General features: G+C 33.7%; 1 protein-coding gene across 3 annotated transcripts in view; it reads right to left on the bottom strand.

Annotated features, from left to right (window-relative positions):
* The window catches only part of AdamTS-A (ADAM metallopeptidase with thrombospondin type 1 motif A), a 545690-nt gene that overhangs the window by 88705 nt on the left and 443052 nt on the right, over window positions 1-13933 (bottom strand). For all 3 annotated transcript variants that reach the window (XM_072538404.1, XM_072538402.1, XM_072538403.1), the window contains exon 7: window positions 12481-12646. In XM_072538404.1, coding sequence (XP_072394505.1) covers window positions 12481-12646 — 166 coding nt within the window. The remainder of the gene's footprint in view (window positions 1-12480; window positions 12647-13933) is intronic.

Here is a 13933-nt window from a genome sequence, read left to right on the forward strand (position 1 = left end):
TGCAATGAGTCATATTATTCTTCTGAGCAGTAAAAACAATGTTTTTGAAGATATTTTTTTATAACTTTATCGAAACTATTACAGCTTAGCTGTTTTATACTTTTTGGTAAAATATTGTAATAGTTATAATTAAGACTATTTTTTTCTGAAAGACTTAATCTACAGCGATTTGTTCGTAGGTAGTGACAGTTTCGCGTATTGTGAACATGGACATCAGACTGCTTTATTAAATGGGCACGTTTTCTGTGAATTTCAGTTAGAACTTGAAATATTAACAGAGTAGGTAGCGGCATAATTTTGAATTTGATAAAGACAGGTCGGCAGTGTTCTAGATAACTAACCCCTGCTAAAATCCTGACAGCTTTCTTTTGCATTCTAAAAATTTGAAGTGCATTTGTTGAATTGCCCCATATAATTACACCATAGTTTAGATGAGAGTGGAATAAGGAAAAATATGTCATTTTTAATGCTTTAAAGATGACAACCCTTGCTATAGTGTATTTTTATGTATGAGAGAGTAATAAAACAATAAATTATGTATGCAAATCCCTAAACTGTTGATACGGGTGACTCAATGAAAAACAGATATTTGTCAACAAGTTTACAGAAGTATATAGGAAAACAATTTTAAATTGACTATGACCACCAGGTATAAAGGTTGGAGCAGAATAGAATACAATAGTTGTGAGGGTTAGTAATCCCTAAATAAGGTTGCCAGTGTCGGAGTGATGGAGGTTAACAGGTACTAATGAATTTGCAAGAAATGTAAGATGTTTATTTTATTGGTTATATATAACCAATAAAAGTTTAATAAGTACCTACCTATTTGCAAAATAAAGTTTAATTCTTTAGATAAAATAAAACGTTTTATTTTATCTGAAATGAGTGCATTCCACGAAGTAAGGGTTTCAACAATCAAACATTTAATTCTTTAATTCCAGGAATCTACGACAGTAATTGACTAGATAATTACCTTCTAAACTTATTCCACAGAAAATGTGATAGTGGGTTTTTCCATTTTGTATATAGGAAGGTCCAAGTGGCGTATTCAAAATTCTTAACAGTTCACTAAAAGTAGGTACTTCAGTTGCAAGGTGCAGTTTATTGTGTATACTAGTGTTATGGAAAATTTGGAAGTGCCGTGTAAACGCCGAAAAATTGGTCCTTTAACAGTTAATGAAAAAACATTAATATTTAATTGTTTTAAATCATTTACAGACAAACGTTTATGTGAAAGTGTTGATGAGACCGTTGAGTTAGTTAGCAGTACACTTGGTGTTGGGAAATCTACGATTTACAGAGTTATTAAAGAAGAGAAATGTGGTAGTTTTCAAATGCCACGTAATGCTCCAGGGAAACCAAAATTTCAAATAGAATATCATTTTAAAGAAGGACTTCGACGGAAAGTGCATGAATTCTTCTTTAGACAAGAATTTGCAACATTGGATAAAGTTCTTGTCTCAGTTCGAGATGATAAGGATTACCCAGAAATGAGTCGAAGTACGTTATGGAAACTTTTAAAAGAAATAGGCTTCCGCTGGAAAAAGAATCCCAGAAAGTCTATTTTATTAGAAAGAAGCGATATTGTCATATGGAGAAGACATTTTCTAAGAACCATAAAGGAAATGAGAAACCAAAAAAGAAAAATATTTTATCTTGATGAAACATGGATCAACGAGGGTCATACACCAAATAAATTTTGGCAGGATGAAACTGTTACAAGTCAAAGGCACGCTTTTGTAAATAACTTATCTAGTGGTTTAACTCGTACCGGTGACTACCATGAAGACATGAACGCTGATGTCTTTCAAGAATGCTTCGAACAACTGATAGATCTTCTTCCTAAGAACTGTGTAATAGTAATGGATAATGCAAGTTATCACTCCAGACTTATAGAAGGACTGCCCACAACCAAGTGGTTAAAAAAAGACTTGCAGAATTGGCTGAGTTCAAAAAATATTACGTACCATCCCGGATCTATAAGAAAGGAACTTTATTCGTTGTGTGCCCTTCATAAAGAAAAATTTAAAAAATACGAAATTGATGAAATTGCCAAAAATCGTGGAATGACAGTACTTAGATCCCCACCATATCATTGTGAATTAAACCCGATTGAACTGGTATGGGCACAGATAAAGAGTGAAGTTTCAAGAAAAAATACCACTTTTAAAATTCATGATGTTAAACAGTTGTTTTTGGAGGCCGTAAATAATGTAAAACCTGAAAACTGGGAAAAGGCAGTAAATCACACTATTAAAGAAGAGGAAAAAATGTGGAAGCTGGACAATATTACTGATAAAATGATCGAGCCAGTTATTATAAATCTTGGTTCTGAAAGTTCATCTTCTGAATCTGATTTGGATTTGTAACAAGTAGCTGTAAGTTTTATATTAATATTTTTATTCATCTATTTAACATACCTTAGACGGTTTTAAAAACTCTTTTTCTCTTTTGTAATTTTTAAAAATTAAAAAAAATGTGAATTTTTTAAAACCCTTTTTAATGTACGCCAGTCAGTTCTAATATAGTGTGTGATAAAAGAGGTCACTTTTGTTTACATACACATAACACTTTATAACACTGAAATAATTCATTTATTTTTTACAATTATTCAAAGTAATTTTTCAATTAATCTTGAGCACGCCCATGGAGTGGTCGGAGGTACCAGTTAAAATTATGCTAATTACTCTCTCGTTCATAAAAATAAACTATAGTTGGCGAATAACAAATAATGAACATGATAGCTTTTTCTTAAGTTGTTAGATATGAGCCGACCAGTTGAGTCGATTATCTATGGTTATTCCCAATAGTTTAACAGTCTCTTTGTTAACTAGATCATTGTGTAAATTACTTGCAGATATAACCAAATTTTGCGTTTTATCAGAGTTAAGTTTTAGTTTGTTTGCAGCAAACCATGAGCTAGATTTAGTAGAAACTTCCTCATGAGACATTTTTAAATCATCATTATTTTTTGCTGATATAACGTATGTCGTATCATCTGCGAATTGTATGGTTTTGTACGGAGATATGAATTTAGGCAGATCGTTGTGGGACTCCATGTTTTACGGATAGAAAAAAGCTACATTTTTAATGTTCATAAGAAGGTAAAATACATTTATTTTGATGTTTGTCTCTCCAATTTGCAAGTAGTCGAACTATTTCGGAATAACAAGAAAATGAAAGGCAGTATAGTACTTAACACACAGATATTTTTTTTGGCTTGAACACTTTGTCATTTGACGAGTCGTTAGGATGAATCGCAGAATAAGACAAGTAGCCCAGTCTGGTTATGCAAAAATCATCGATTTCACGGCAAAATTTTTCGAGCTTTTTTTTAACCAGACTGGGCTACATCTACTAGCTATATCTACTCAATCAATTAGCAAAATTGCCTAAACCCTGGAATGAAGAAAAAGAAGGTTCCTTTATTTCTTGAATCAATTTTAGTGTATTACTGGGCCTTAATAATCATAAGACTATATTTTATAAAAAACAAACGGAAAATATTTTATTGGCTATATTTCTCAACAAACCGGAACCGTTTAATACTAATCAGCGTTGACAGCCCTTTTGGCATATCCACTTATAAGATCTATAATCTAGTCAAGCCTACGAGCATTCCACCGGCGTGTGCGGATATCTGAAAGATCTACGCTTTGATTTGGGTGATATTTATGGGGGGACCCGGGGCACAACACCTGTACTTTGGTCTGCGCACAATACCGGCAAATTTGTGAGTCAACGGTTTGTTTTATGACCGTATATTGCACATTGGAATATGGCACGGGTAGAAATAATTGTGCGGTTTGAAGTTTTATTATTATACCGATTGTGCAGGGTTGTATTCGTAGATTTTGATACATATTAACTACTATGTACAATTTTCCTTACTTAAAATTTTGTATACACTGGGTGTAAAGTTAGTTCGCATCCGTAGTAGAATAATACACGTGCACTCATAAACTAGCACATATTGAGAGTCAGACAATCTTAAGATCGTCTGGTGACAACGTTGCAAAAAGGAACGTTGTACCAGACAATGCAAATAATCGTTTCCAGGAGCCCCTTACTGGAATGTTCGGATCTGTGTTTCCCATATCTCAACTAAACAATAAAGGCATATAAACTATAATAAAGGCCAGTTTTTTCAAGGCAGAATATGAACTTGACGAATGTGCTTTTAGATCAGCAGTATGGAGACTAGAATACAGCTTCGACTTATGCTTCTTTTCGACCGATAACAGAGAACTACTGGGTCTTCCAATGGGGACAGTAGATAGGAGTCATATTGTTGAAGATACATCTGTCAAATTGGCTATCATTAATTCAGTCTATTTTGCCAAATCACCATGGATGAATATAGCGTAGAAGAAGACGTACAAATAATCAAATTATTTTATCAAAATAGGTGTTGTGTTTGGGGAACGTTCCGCGCACTTCGCCCGTTTAACGATATCTTTAATCGTCCTACCTATTCGAGAGAACTATTTCAGATAAATTTGAAACCACTGTTTCAGTAAACAATAAACCAACACTCATACGTCGACGAAATGTAAGATCTGCCGAAAATACCACAGCTGAGGTGAGAGCGTGCAGGAGAATGTCAGGAGAAACTGACCATAATTGTCATCAAAACAGCATCTTTAGCAATGAGGCCCATTTTTATATTAATGGGTACGTCAACAACCAGAATTGTCAAATTTGGGGCGATACTAATCCAGATGAGATTGAATTTATCCCGAAAAAATCATTGTAGGGTGTGAACTTTCGGCTGACACATTTCTTTGAAAACAACGTTGGCCGACCGATCACCGTCAACGGCAGTTAAAGGTCCATGATTTTCAACTTGTTTTAGTTCGAATTGGATATTATAAACACCAACAACACGTGGTTTTAACAGGATACCGCTACGAGCCACACAGCTTATGCAACGTTGGTCATTATGCACGCGCTGTTTGAGGACATAGTCATTTCACGTGAAGAATATTCCACAAAGAAAGTCTATGTGAATATTTCACAAACCATAGCGACCCTCAAAGCCAACATAACCCATAACATCACTCAAATTCAGCCTGATTTATATGCCATAATTATGGAAGATTGGTCATTTCGGATGCGCGCCACCTAGCGAGGCCGCGGTCGAGTCTCACATATATTTTGTTTTATTTAAATTTAAAAATAGGAAGCCCTTAATTAAAGCGCTTTACCTAGCGAGTTTAAGAAAAACTTCACTAGATTTTTCACAGGAATCATCAGGATTAGCCATAACTCATCCAATTATATTAGAAATAGTGACACAAATTTCTTTAATTTCTTTTACTTGCTCAAGATATATTTGAAAAAGACTAGTTCGGCTTTTTCACAGATTAAGTCTGTATAGAAGCTATTAGCATTGGCTAGGTTGGGTTAGGTTAGGATAGAAGTTACTGGAAATTTGTTGGCGGGTGATAAGCACTATCAAAAAACATACCTAAGAGACCAACAAAGATATGTTTTTTGCAAAGAACATATGCTGGGACATTCCCAAGCTGGGAATTATTTCATCCTGGATGCTGTTGGGTTAAAAGTAGACTGAAACAGAACAGGCAACAGACACAGACAACCGGAACATGAAGAACAAGACAAGAAACAAGACAAGAAATGCAGTGCTTAACCATAAAAATAGCCAGTCATAATTTTTTTAATATAAATAAAGTCCGGATTATAAGAATTTTACTTTGTTGCTTATAATTTAGTATTTTTAGTAAAAATTCTTGTTTTAAAAATGTTTTGTTTATCTTAGTTATTTTAATAGTTAAATCATTTTAGGCTGAAGTCCAATTTCAGGTAATTCCAATCGTTAAAGGGTCATTAAGAATTTTAATACATCAATGGGCAGAACGGGAAAACTCACTAACTGTGTTAGTACCTACAATATAAATATGTATACACAGATAAGAGATATAACTTACAAAAATATTTCGAAAAATATGTTATTCTTCACCGTTTTTATGATTCTTGACAGAAATAATGAAAAATTGTTGTAAAGTATAATATAAGTAGGTATAAGCATAAGATTAACTATCTTACTAATGTTTCATTTAGAGAAAAAAACCTCAAAACACTAGCTGAACAAACTAAAAACTTAATAAACATTTCGATTGAACGGACAGTGCACTAAAAACTCAATAAGTTAGACCGACCAATGTAACTGTTAAACGACATTTGCATCGTGCCAACTATCAAATGCGAAATTATTAAACGCGCGAAACCAAATCGTTAAATTTTGTTTCCATTTTTTAATTTTCTCAAATTTTCTTTCCATAAGAACCTTCTACAAAGTATTAGAACATTTCAACAACAAACAAAGATAAATGAAATCGGTAAAGTTGTTTTCAAGTTATGGAGTTATTTTTGTTTGCAGGCTTTTTTTTTTCAACTCCGCAAAATTACAAAAATTCGAATATTTTCACCCTGAATTTCTGATAAATTGTTGAAGGTTGGGTTTACAACCGGGTTTACGTAGACACTTTGTCTCAGGACTAGCAACCTCCACTGGAGTCTTACGTTGCCGTTATGTTATCAATTCCTGTTGTAACTTAAACATTCTAGTATATAAAATCAAATAAAGTAACAAAAAATCAATTTAACAACATTTAAAGGATTTTTACCCAAGTATTTAGTGGCTCAAAACATGTACATCCAGATAGCACTGATGATGGAATCTTAATTCCGAAAACGTTCTGTGATGTAGGCCAATAGAGTGTTTTAATATATACCTTTTATAAAGAAATTCTTAAATAAATTTTTTGTGATACATGGTATACAGCCAGCTACATGAACTTAGTTTCCTTGTGTATTTCAAATGATTTTTAGTAGAACAAAGAGGCTATCGATCAGAATGAGATTGTCAAATGATCTGACATCACCTACGTCGAAGCAGATTTCCAAAGAAAATTTACAACTTCAGTTGCTTTAGTGACCTTTCGATAAAATGTAAAGAGAATATGTAATTTATAAGATTCGTCTAATTCAGGGATCCTCACTAGGATTTCTTTGAGAGCCTAATAACTTGAATAAAATTTTCCCCAGGGCCGCAAGTACAAGTGGTGGTATGAAATTACTTTAAAACTATATGACTATAACATAAGTTTATTACAAGTTAAGTAAAAACAATATAATTATAAATTATATGGACTATGTCTTTTACTTCACTCCAGGAATGTCAAGTTCTGAATTTGTTAATTCTTTGAAGTCGATGGGCGAAATCTTTCACAGTTCTCTAGAATGGCATCTATGTTAGCAGGTTGGGAAGAAACTGAAATTCTCAAAATGTTTTCAACGTTCTCACTGGTTAGCCTAGATCTGTACTTGTTTTTTATGAACTTCAGCTTACTGAATGTAGATTCACAGATATATGTAGATGCAAAAATACACAGAATTTTCTGAGCACAGTCAAGTAAGTTAGGAAATTTGTCATTTTCAACTGCTTCCCAAAACTTATAGTAAGCTTTTTCCTTCTTTTTTTCTTCAAAAATACTTTTAAGCTTTGTATCATTCTGAAGATCAATTAACTCATTCCCCAAAAGAAGTAGCTGAGTTAATTAAAGAACAAATCGACCCAAATAAAGCACCAGGTTATGACCTCATTACCGGAAGACTGCTAAAAAATCTACCAAGAAAAGCTATCGTAAAATTAACAAATTTAATAAATGCTGCCTTTAGACTACAATATGTTCCAGATTTATGGAAGATAGCTGAGGTGATCATGATACCAAAGCCTGGGAAACCCCCCAATGAGGTGACATCATATAGACCAGTATCACTCCTACCTGTGATGTCCAAGGTGTTTGAAAAACTCCTCCTGCGAAGAATCCTACCAATAATTGAAGAAAAGAAAATAATTCCAGATCATCAATTTGGATTTAGAAATAAGCATTCGACAATTGACCAGATGCATAGAATAACTGCTATAATTGAAAGATCATTAGAGAAAAGAAAAGTCTGTTCTGCAACCTTCCTAGATGTGGCACAGGCGTTTGATAAAGTCTGGCATAAGGGTTTGATACATAAACTTAAATCATTCATGCCTAAACAATATTCAACATATTACAATCATATCTAGCGAACAGACATTTTAGAGTTAAACAAGAAGATGCATACACTGATCTCATGATCAGTGATCATAGTGAGGATATTGAAGCAGGTGTTCCACAAGGGAGTGTATTGGGTCCAGTCCTATATTTAATATACACGTGTGATATACCTGAACTAGAAGACGACACCATAGCTACCTTCGCAGATGACACTGCTGTCTTAGCGGTAAGTGACACCGTCGAAGAAGCTACAGAAAAACTACAAAATTCAATAAACAAAATCCATGAATGGACCAAAAAATGGAAAATTAAACTGAATGAGAATAAATCAGTCCATATAAATTTTACCAATAAGAGAATTAATAATATTCCTATTAGAATAAATGATGTCCAAGTGCCTATTGCAACATCAGCAAAGTACTTGGGGATCACTCTTGATGCGAAACTTCGCTGGAAAGCTCACGTGAAGAAGAAAAGAGAAGAACTAGGCATCCGCTACAAGAAAATGTATTGGTTAATGGGAAGACATTCCTCTCTATCCATAAATAATAAACTCCTAATCTATAAACAAATACTGAGACCAGTATGGACCTATGGCTGCCAACTCTGGGGCTGTGCCAAGCCTAGTAACATCAAAGTAATCCAGATATTCCAGAATAAAGTACTGTTGAACATCGTAGATGCGCCTTGGTACGTTAGGAACAACGACCTTCACCGGGACCTCAAGATGGAAGACGTCAATCAGATAATCAAGAAAATAGCAGGGAGCCATGAACAACGACTCCATCATCATGTAAACGTCGAGGCTATCCAGCTCCTCGACAATACGAACCTAGAAAGAAGGCTCAAAAGAACAAAGCCTTTTGAACTGGTATAATAAGTGAGTTAAAAGCAGAGTAAAGTGTTGTGCGAGTATGCATGCTAAATTTAATGCTAGTTATTAGAAATAATAGGAAAGATACTAGTGAGTAGACACTTAATTTTAAGATTTCATTAGTAATTTAAGTTAGAAACAAATTGATAATTGGTCTTACTGACCAGATTTTAATGTAAGTACACTTCTGTGTCTTTAGTAAAAAAAAAAAATTAACTCATTTTTCAAATCCCTAGCTTCGTATCAAAAAATAGAAAGGTGAGCTACATTTGCTGTTGTTATTGCCCATGGATTTTCCACCAAGCCAAATGGTTCTTGAAACTTCCTGAAGTCACTAAAACTCACAGACATTTCATCCTTTAGGTTTGCTAACAGCTTCAGTAGGTCAGAAATCTCTTGACTTTCACCTGGATTATCATCAAACAGTGCTTTAACGGAAGGAAAGCTGGAATAATCTTCATTTGACAATTCTTCAATATACATATTCAGCTTCTGCTCCAGTGAAAACACAATCCTGATCAACGTTACAGTGTTATTGTAGTCTCCTTGCAATTTGGTCAATGTTTCATTCATAATGCTCATTGTATCAGTGAGAAACGCTACTTTAAGCCATTAACTAAAATTATGAATATCAGGAAACTCTTTCTTCTATGTAAAAGCCAAAAACAGAGTAATCTCATGTCGAATGCTGAAGAAACGTTCGAAAACTTTACCCTTACTCAGCCATCTCACTTGTGTGTGGTAAAGAAGTTCTTTCTGTTAGGGTCCATTTATTTTTTCGGGCATGCGTATTTACGAGGTCCACAAGGTTTTGAAACATATTTACAGGCCGGCCAGTGCCACTGTGGTGGGGGTAAAGATGACTTATGCGAAATACGGTACAATGCATGACGCCGCTCTACACTACTGTAATCTGATTAAATACATAAATAGAAACATAATTATATTATAACTAGCAAATTCTGTTTTACTGCCTAGCAGTCTAAGGGCCGCGAAAAATCGCTCCGAGGGCCGCATGCGGCCCACAGGCCGCGTAGTGAGTATGGCTGGTCTAATTCCCCTCAAGCAACACTTGCTTTTCTTTTTCTTGATACATATATTGATCAAAGTGCATATCTTTGAATTTCATATGGTACCTGAAAAATTAACATGTGTCCATTATTTTCTGACTTATGTTATTGCAAAGAAATTATCTTTGGGATAAACAATTAGAATAATTCAAAATCCTGAGAAAAACTTTTTTCCTTAAGCTAACCCGTCAAAAACTCATTCACGCCGATTAATAAAAATACATCTTTTTTAAAGTTATATCAATTTTTATATTCAATACTTTTTTTGAAAACAATTTCTGAAGACGAAGTCGAAACGTGAAAAACATAATTTTAATGAAAATCGTTGTGGTTTTTCCGGAAAAATATAAAATATTCAGAATAAAAAGTGTGTCAACAAGAGAATAACTAAGAGACACCAATGGGGATATGGTTTAGTAATAAAAAAAATCAGTACAACTAGTAGAAAACTAGTGCATATATTTTTTAACCGTTGGTGGAATGCGACCACGCCATCAAATACCTCTTGTGGCTTGTTGCCTTCGAGGAGCCATGCAGTCTGCGGGCGAAGTAAGCCAGCAACAGCGACACAGCGACTGGTTGGTTTTATTTTAGTCCGTTGCCTGTCTTGTCTTTCATTTTCTTCCACACCATTATGTATACACAAGCCAACTATTTAATAATCATCCATGCTAGTTAAGTGGCCCATAATATCAACCAGCCGCAGCCGGTCTGACGCTAGTTCCTTCCTTTTTTACGGTTTTTCTTCTTGTTTATTTTTTCAGACTTCACATTGACCTCGCCTTCGGTGTATTTGCGTTTTACTGGGTGGTCGAGTACAGTGGGAAGTAATTTTGAGTTGATGATAATAATTTGCAGGGCAATTTCATCGATATTTTTTAACTAGTTCCTTATGCGAGTAGCATCTTAAGACTCTTGCCCATAAAAATATGTAAATTGCTGTTGTTATTCATAAATGCAGCAGCTACAATTCAATTAGGTCATCATTTTGTTTTAAAATGGCCAAATTACACGCAAAATTCAATTCTCTGACACTTAAAGTAATGTATATGCATCATCATAGAGGTTCTGGGAGTTTCTTGTAGAGATTACCCTATTTTGTCTTGTCCAGATCTTCATTTTTCCAATTTTTTATACTCAATTTTACTACGACAATACTTACCTTCCTTTCCGTTTTTTTTCCGTTGCATTTTCAGATTTTTTTAGTAATTTGTTATTCTTTCTACATGCTCTAGCTACCTAACAATTTAAGCTTTTATAGATGTTGTTATTGACGGTCTATCGTATAGTTGTATTATTTATTTCTTAGATATTATCTACATATCTATCATTTATTATTTTTCGTCACCTATATTTGATATTAGTAGAATTGTCCTTTCTCAGTTTATGATCTATCTTACCATCACAATAAACTATCACGGAAACGTTCTTTAGACATAAAGATATTTATGCATACTCACTGAATACTTGACGATGTATTACAGTTATTCTAATAACGGTAACTAAATTATCTTATCACTATTAACATTTTACCTACTATGCATGTGTGCCCTGCATTTGATGGCATTTGTTAGCTTACTTCTAGACTTTCTAGCTATTTTGTTTTTAGAAGTCAAAAGCTAACTTATTCAGGCAGCAATAAACCTTCTTTGAAGTTAGAAACTTAAGCCATTAATCAGCAATAATATTGACCAGATGTCTCGTGCCACATACAAGTTGACCTGGTTTCACCAACATATCAAGTTTTTTATGGCAAGTTAATTTTGTTTCTTTTAACCCTTTGCTTAGGTCATCTTTTTTTCTCTTTACCAACTAGAACTGGCTTCAAATTTACTGGTTACAATTGGCGCCCAACGTGGGGCATTATTTTCTTTCTTATTTAATGTACTAGTTTGTATTTCTAAATATATCATTATAACATCCATTTATTGTCACATTCTGGTCAGGAAAGCAAAGCATAAAAAGTAAGTTTTAGATTGATTTTTAATTTTTGAAATGTTTTTATTTCATATCTTTTCTATATATACACCATTTAACTTTTTATCTTTTGTTATACAGGTTCACACATATTATTTAAATTTTATTTTGATGTTTTCGAAAGTTTTTGGGTACCCATATTTAGAATTGTTATAACTTGTTAATGTTTTGAATTATATTTATTAATTTTTGCACTTTTTACACCTGTATCTTTATCAGTTTTGCTTGTTTAGTTTTGTTTCAATATAAATTACTTCCCTAGCTATATTTTATCAAACTCAAATAATTCAAGCAGCACTATAAACTACCATTTTTCCACTTGATTATATTGGTATAATTTTTAAATAACGTGATTTGATTAAGAAATTAATGTGTTGTTCACTAGTAGTTGGATTTTTTTTTAAATTGAGGTTAGTTTACAAGTCTGAATTATAAATTATGATTTGTATAAAATTGTAAAGAATGAAAAACAGTAAAAACTTACCATTATTTTCATTAAATTCCATGATATCAGAATTCACGTCATTCATCTTTTTGGTCGGATGTGGTAACCGCTTCATCCTATGGATTAAACTAGTAATTGATCCATCAACATATTCCTCAGCTGGTTCTATGTAATAACTGCTGTCGGTCGCCTTTATATATCCAGTCTGAAAAGAAGAAGTAATTGTTAAAAACGTTTGTTATTTACTAGTTAAACATTTTAATATCTTAAAGAAGATGTATACGTGGTATAAATGATGTAGCTGATACTGTAATTATTACAGCTAGCGAATAACTTATAAAGGACAGATCACATTCTACAGATTACAAAAGCAGATCTTGGCCAAACACACTGCGACGTGTTACAGAACTATTGTTCCCTTTATCACTTAATGTTCATCATCCAACCCATCTTCGTATGAGAGCCAGACGTTTCTTCATATAGACTGATGCTTCTGGTTTTTCCTTTCTGAGTTCTAGATGCCGCAGACTGGCAAGGCTCTCACATTGACTTAACAGACAGAACTATCAAACAATTATAACTCTATTTTTTATATTTTATTCTCATTTATCTGTTCATTTATTTTGTATTCTTAGCTTTATTAGGTTTATGTTGTTTTTGTATTTCTACAAGATCTATTTCGTTAGTCATCGATTTCTGCTGTTTGTTTGGTCGATTTTTCTTTAGAGCATTAGCGATAATTTTTATTTTCTTTCAACTTTCATGCACTTGTTATTTCACATATTCTTCATTGATTGTTAATTTTCAGATTTAAGCCATACCTCTCACTCCCTCGAAGGGGAAAACTCATTCATCTCAGATGTCTACCCTATCAAAAGGATTGAGCTCTGGTGAGGCTCTTTCTGTGTTAAGGAGCCCTAGGTAACCTGGTACGCTGGAGTAACTCTACGAATCTGGACTTACGTTTTCTGCTTTATTCTTATAGATATGCTCACTTTTCGTGATGATGACTCTTCGAAGTGACCTCACTAGTAAGATAGAAAAATAGGTATTATCGCCACATCAATTAGTGTTGTTTGCCTAGTTAGTTTATAACTAGTTTGAGATCCGGTAAATTATGCGCCACTCGTTAGTGTGTGAGCACATTACCGTTCCAGTATAGCTTGTAGTTGTCGTTTTCAGGGACGTTCGATGGTTTCTAGGGCTTGACATCCATATCGGCGTTTGTCGTTTTGGACCTAAGGCTCTTTGACAATACATTTCAGGTAATTTTTGGTTGAAACAACCTGATTCTAAATGGCAAATAGGAAACCTTCTGCTTTGCTAAATATTTTCTGCTTGTTCTAACTTTGTATATCCTTAAGTGGTTTAAATAAGCTGTTTTGATTACTTATCTACTTCTTCCAATTGATTTAATAGTCTTAGTGTAAAAAACTGTGCAGAATTATTATTAAGACTAAGATTTATTACTAGTAAGGGGGAAAGACCATTG

The sequence above is a fragment of the Diabrotica undecimpunctata genome, chromosome 7, assembly GCF_040954645.1.
Source record: "Diabrotica undecimpunctata isolate CICGRU chromosome 7, icDiaUnde3, whole genome shotgun sequence".
Taxonomy (NCBI): Eukaryota; Metazoa; Arthropoda; class Insecta; order Coleoptera; family Chrysomelidae; genus Diabrotica; species Diabrotica undecimpunctata.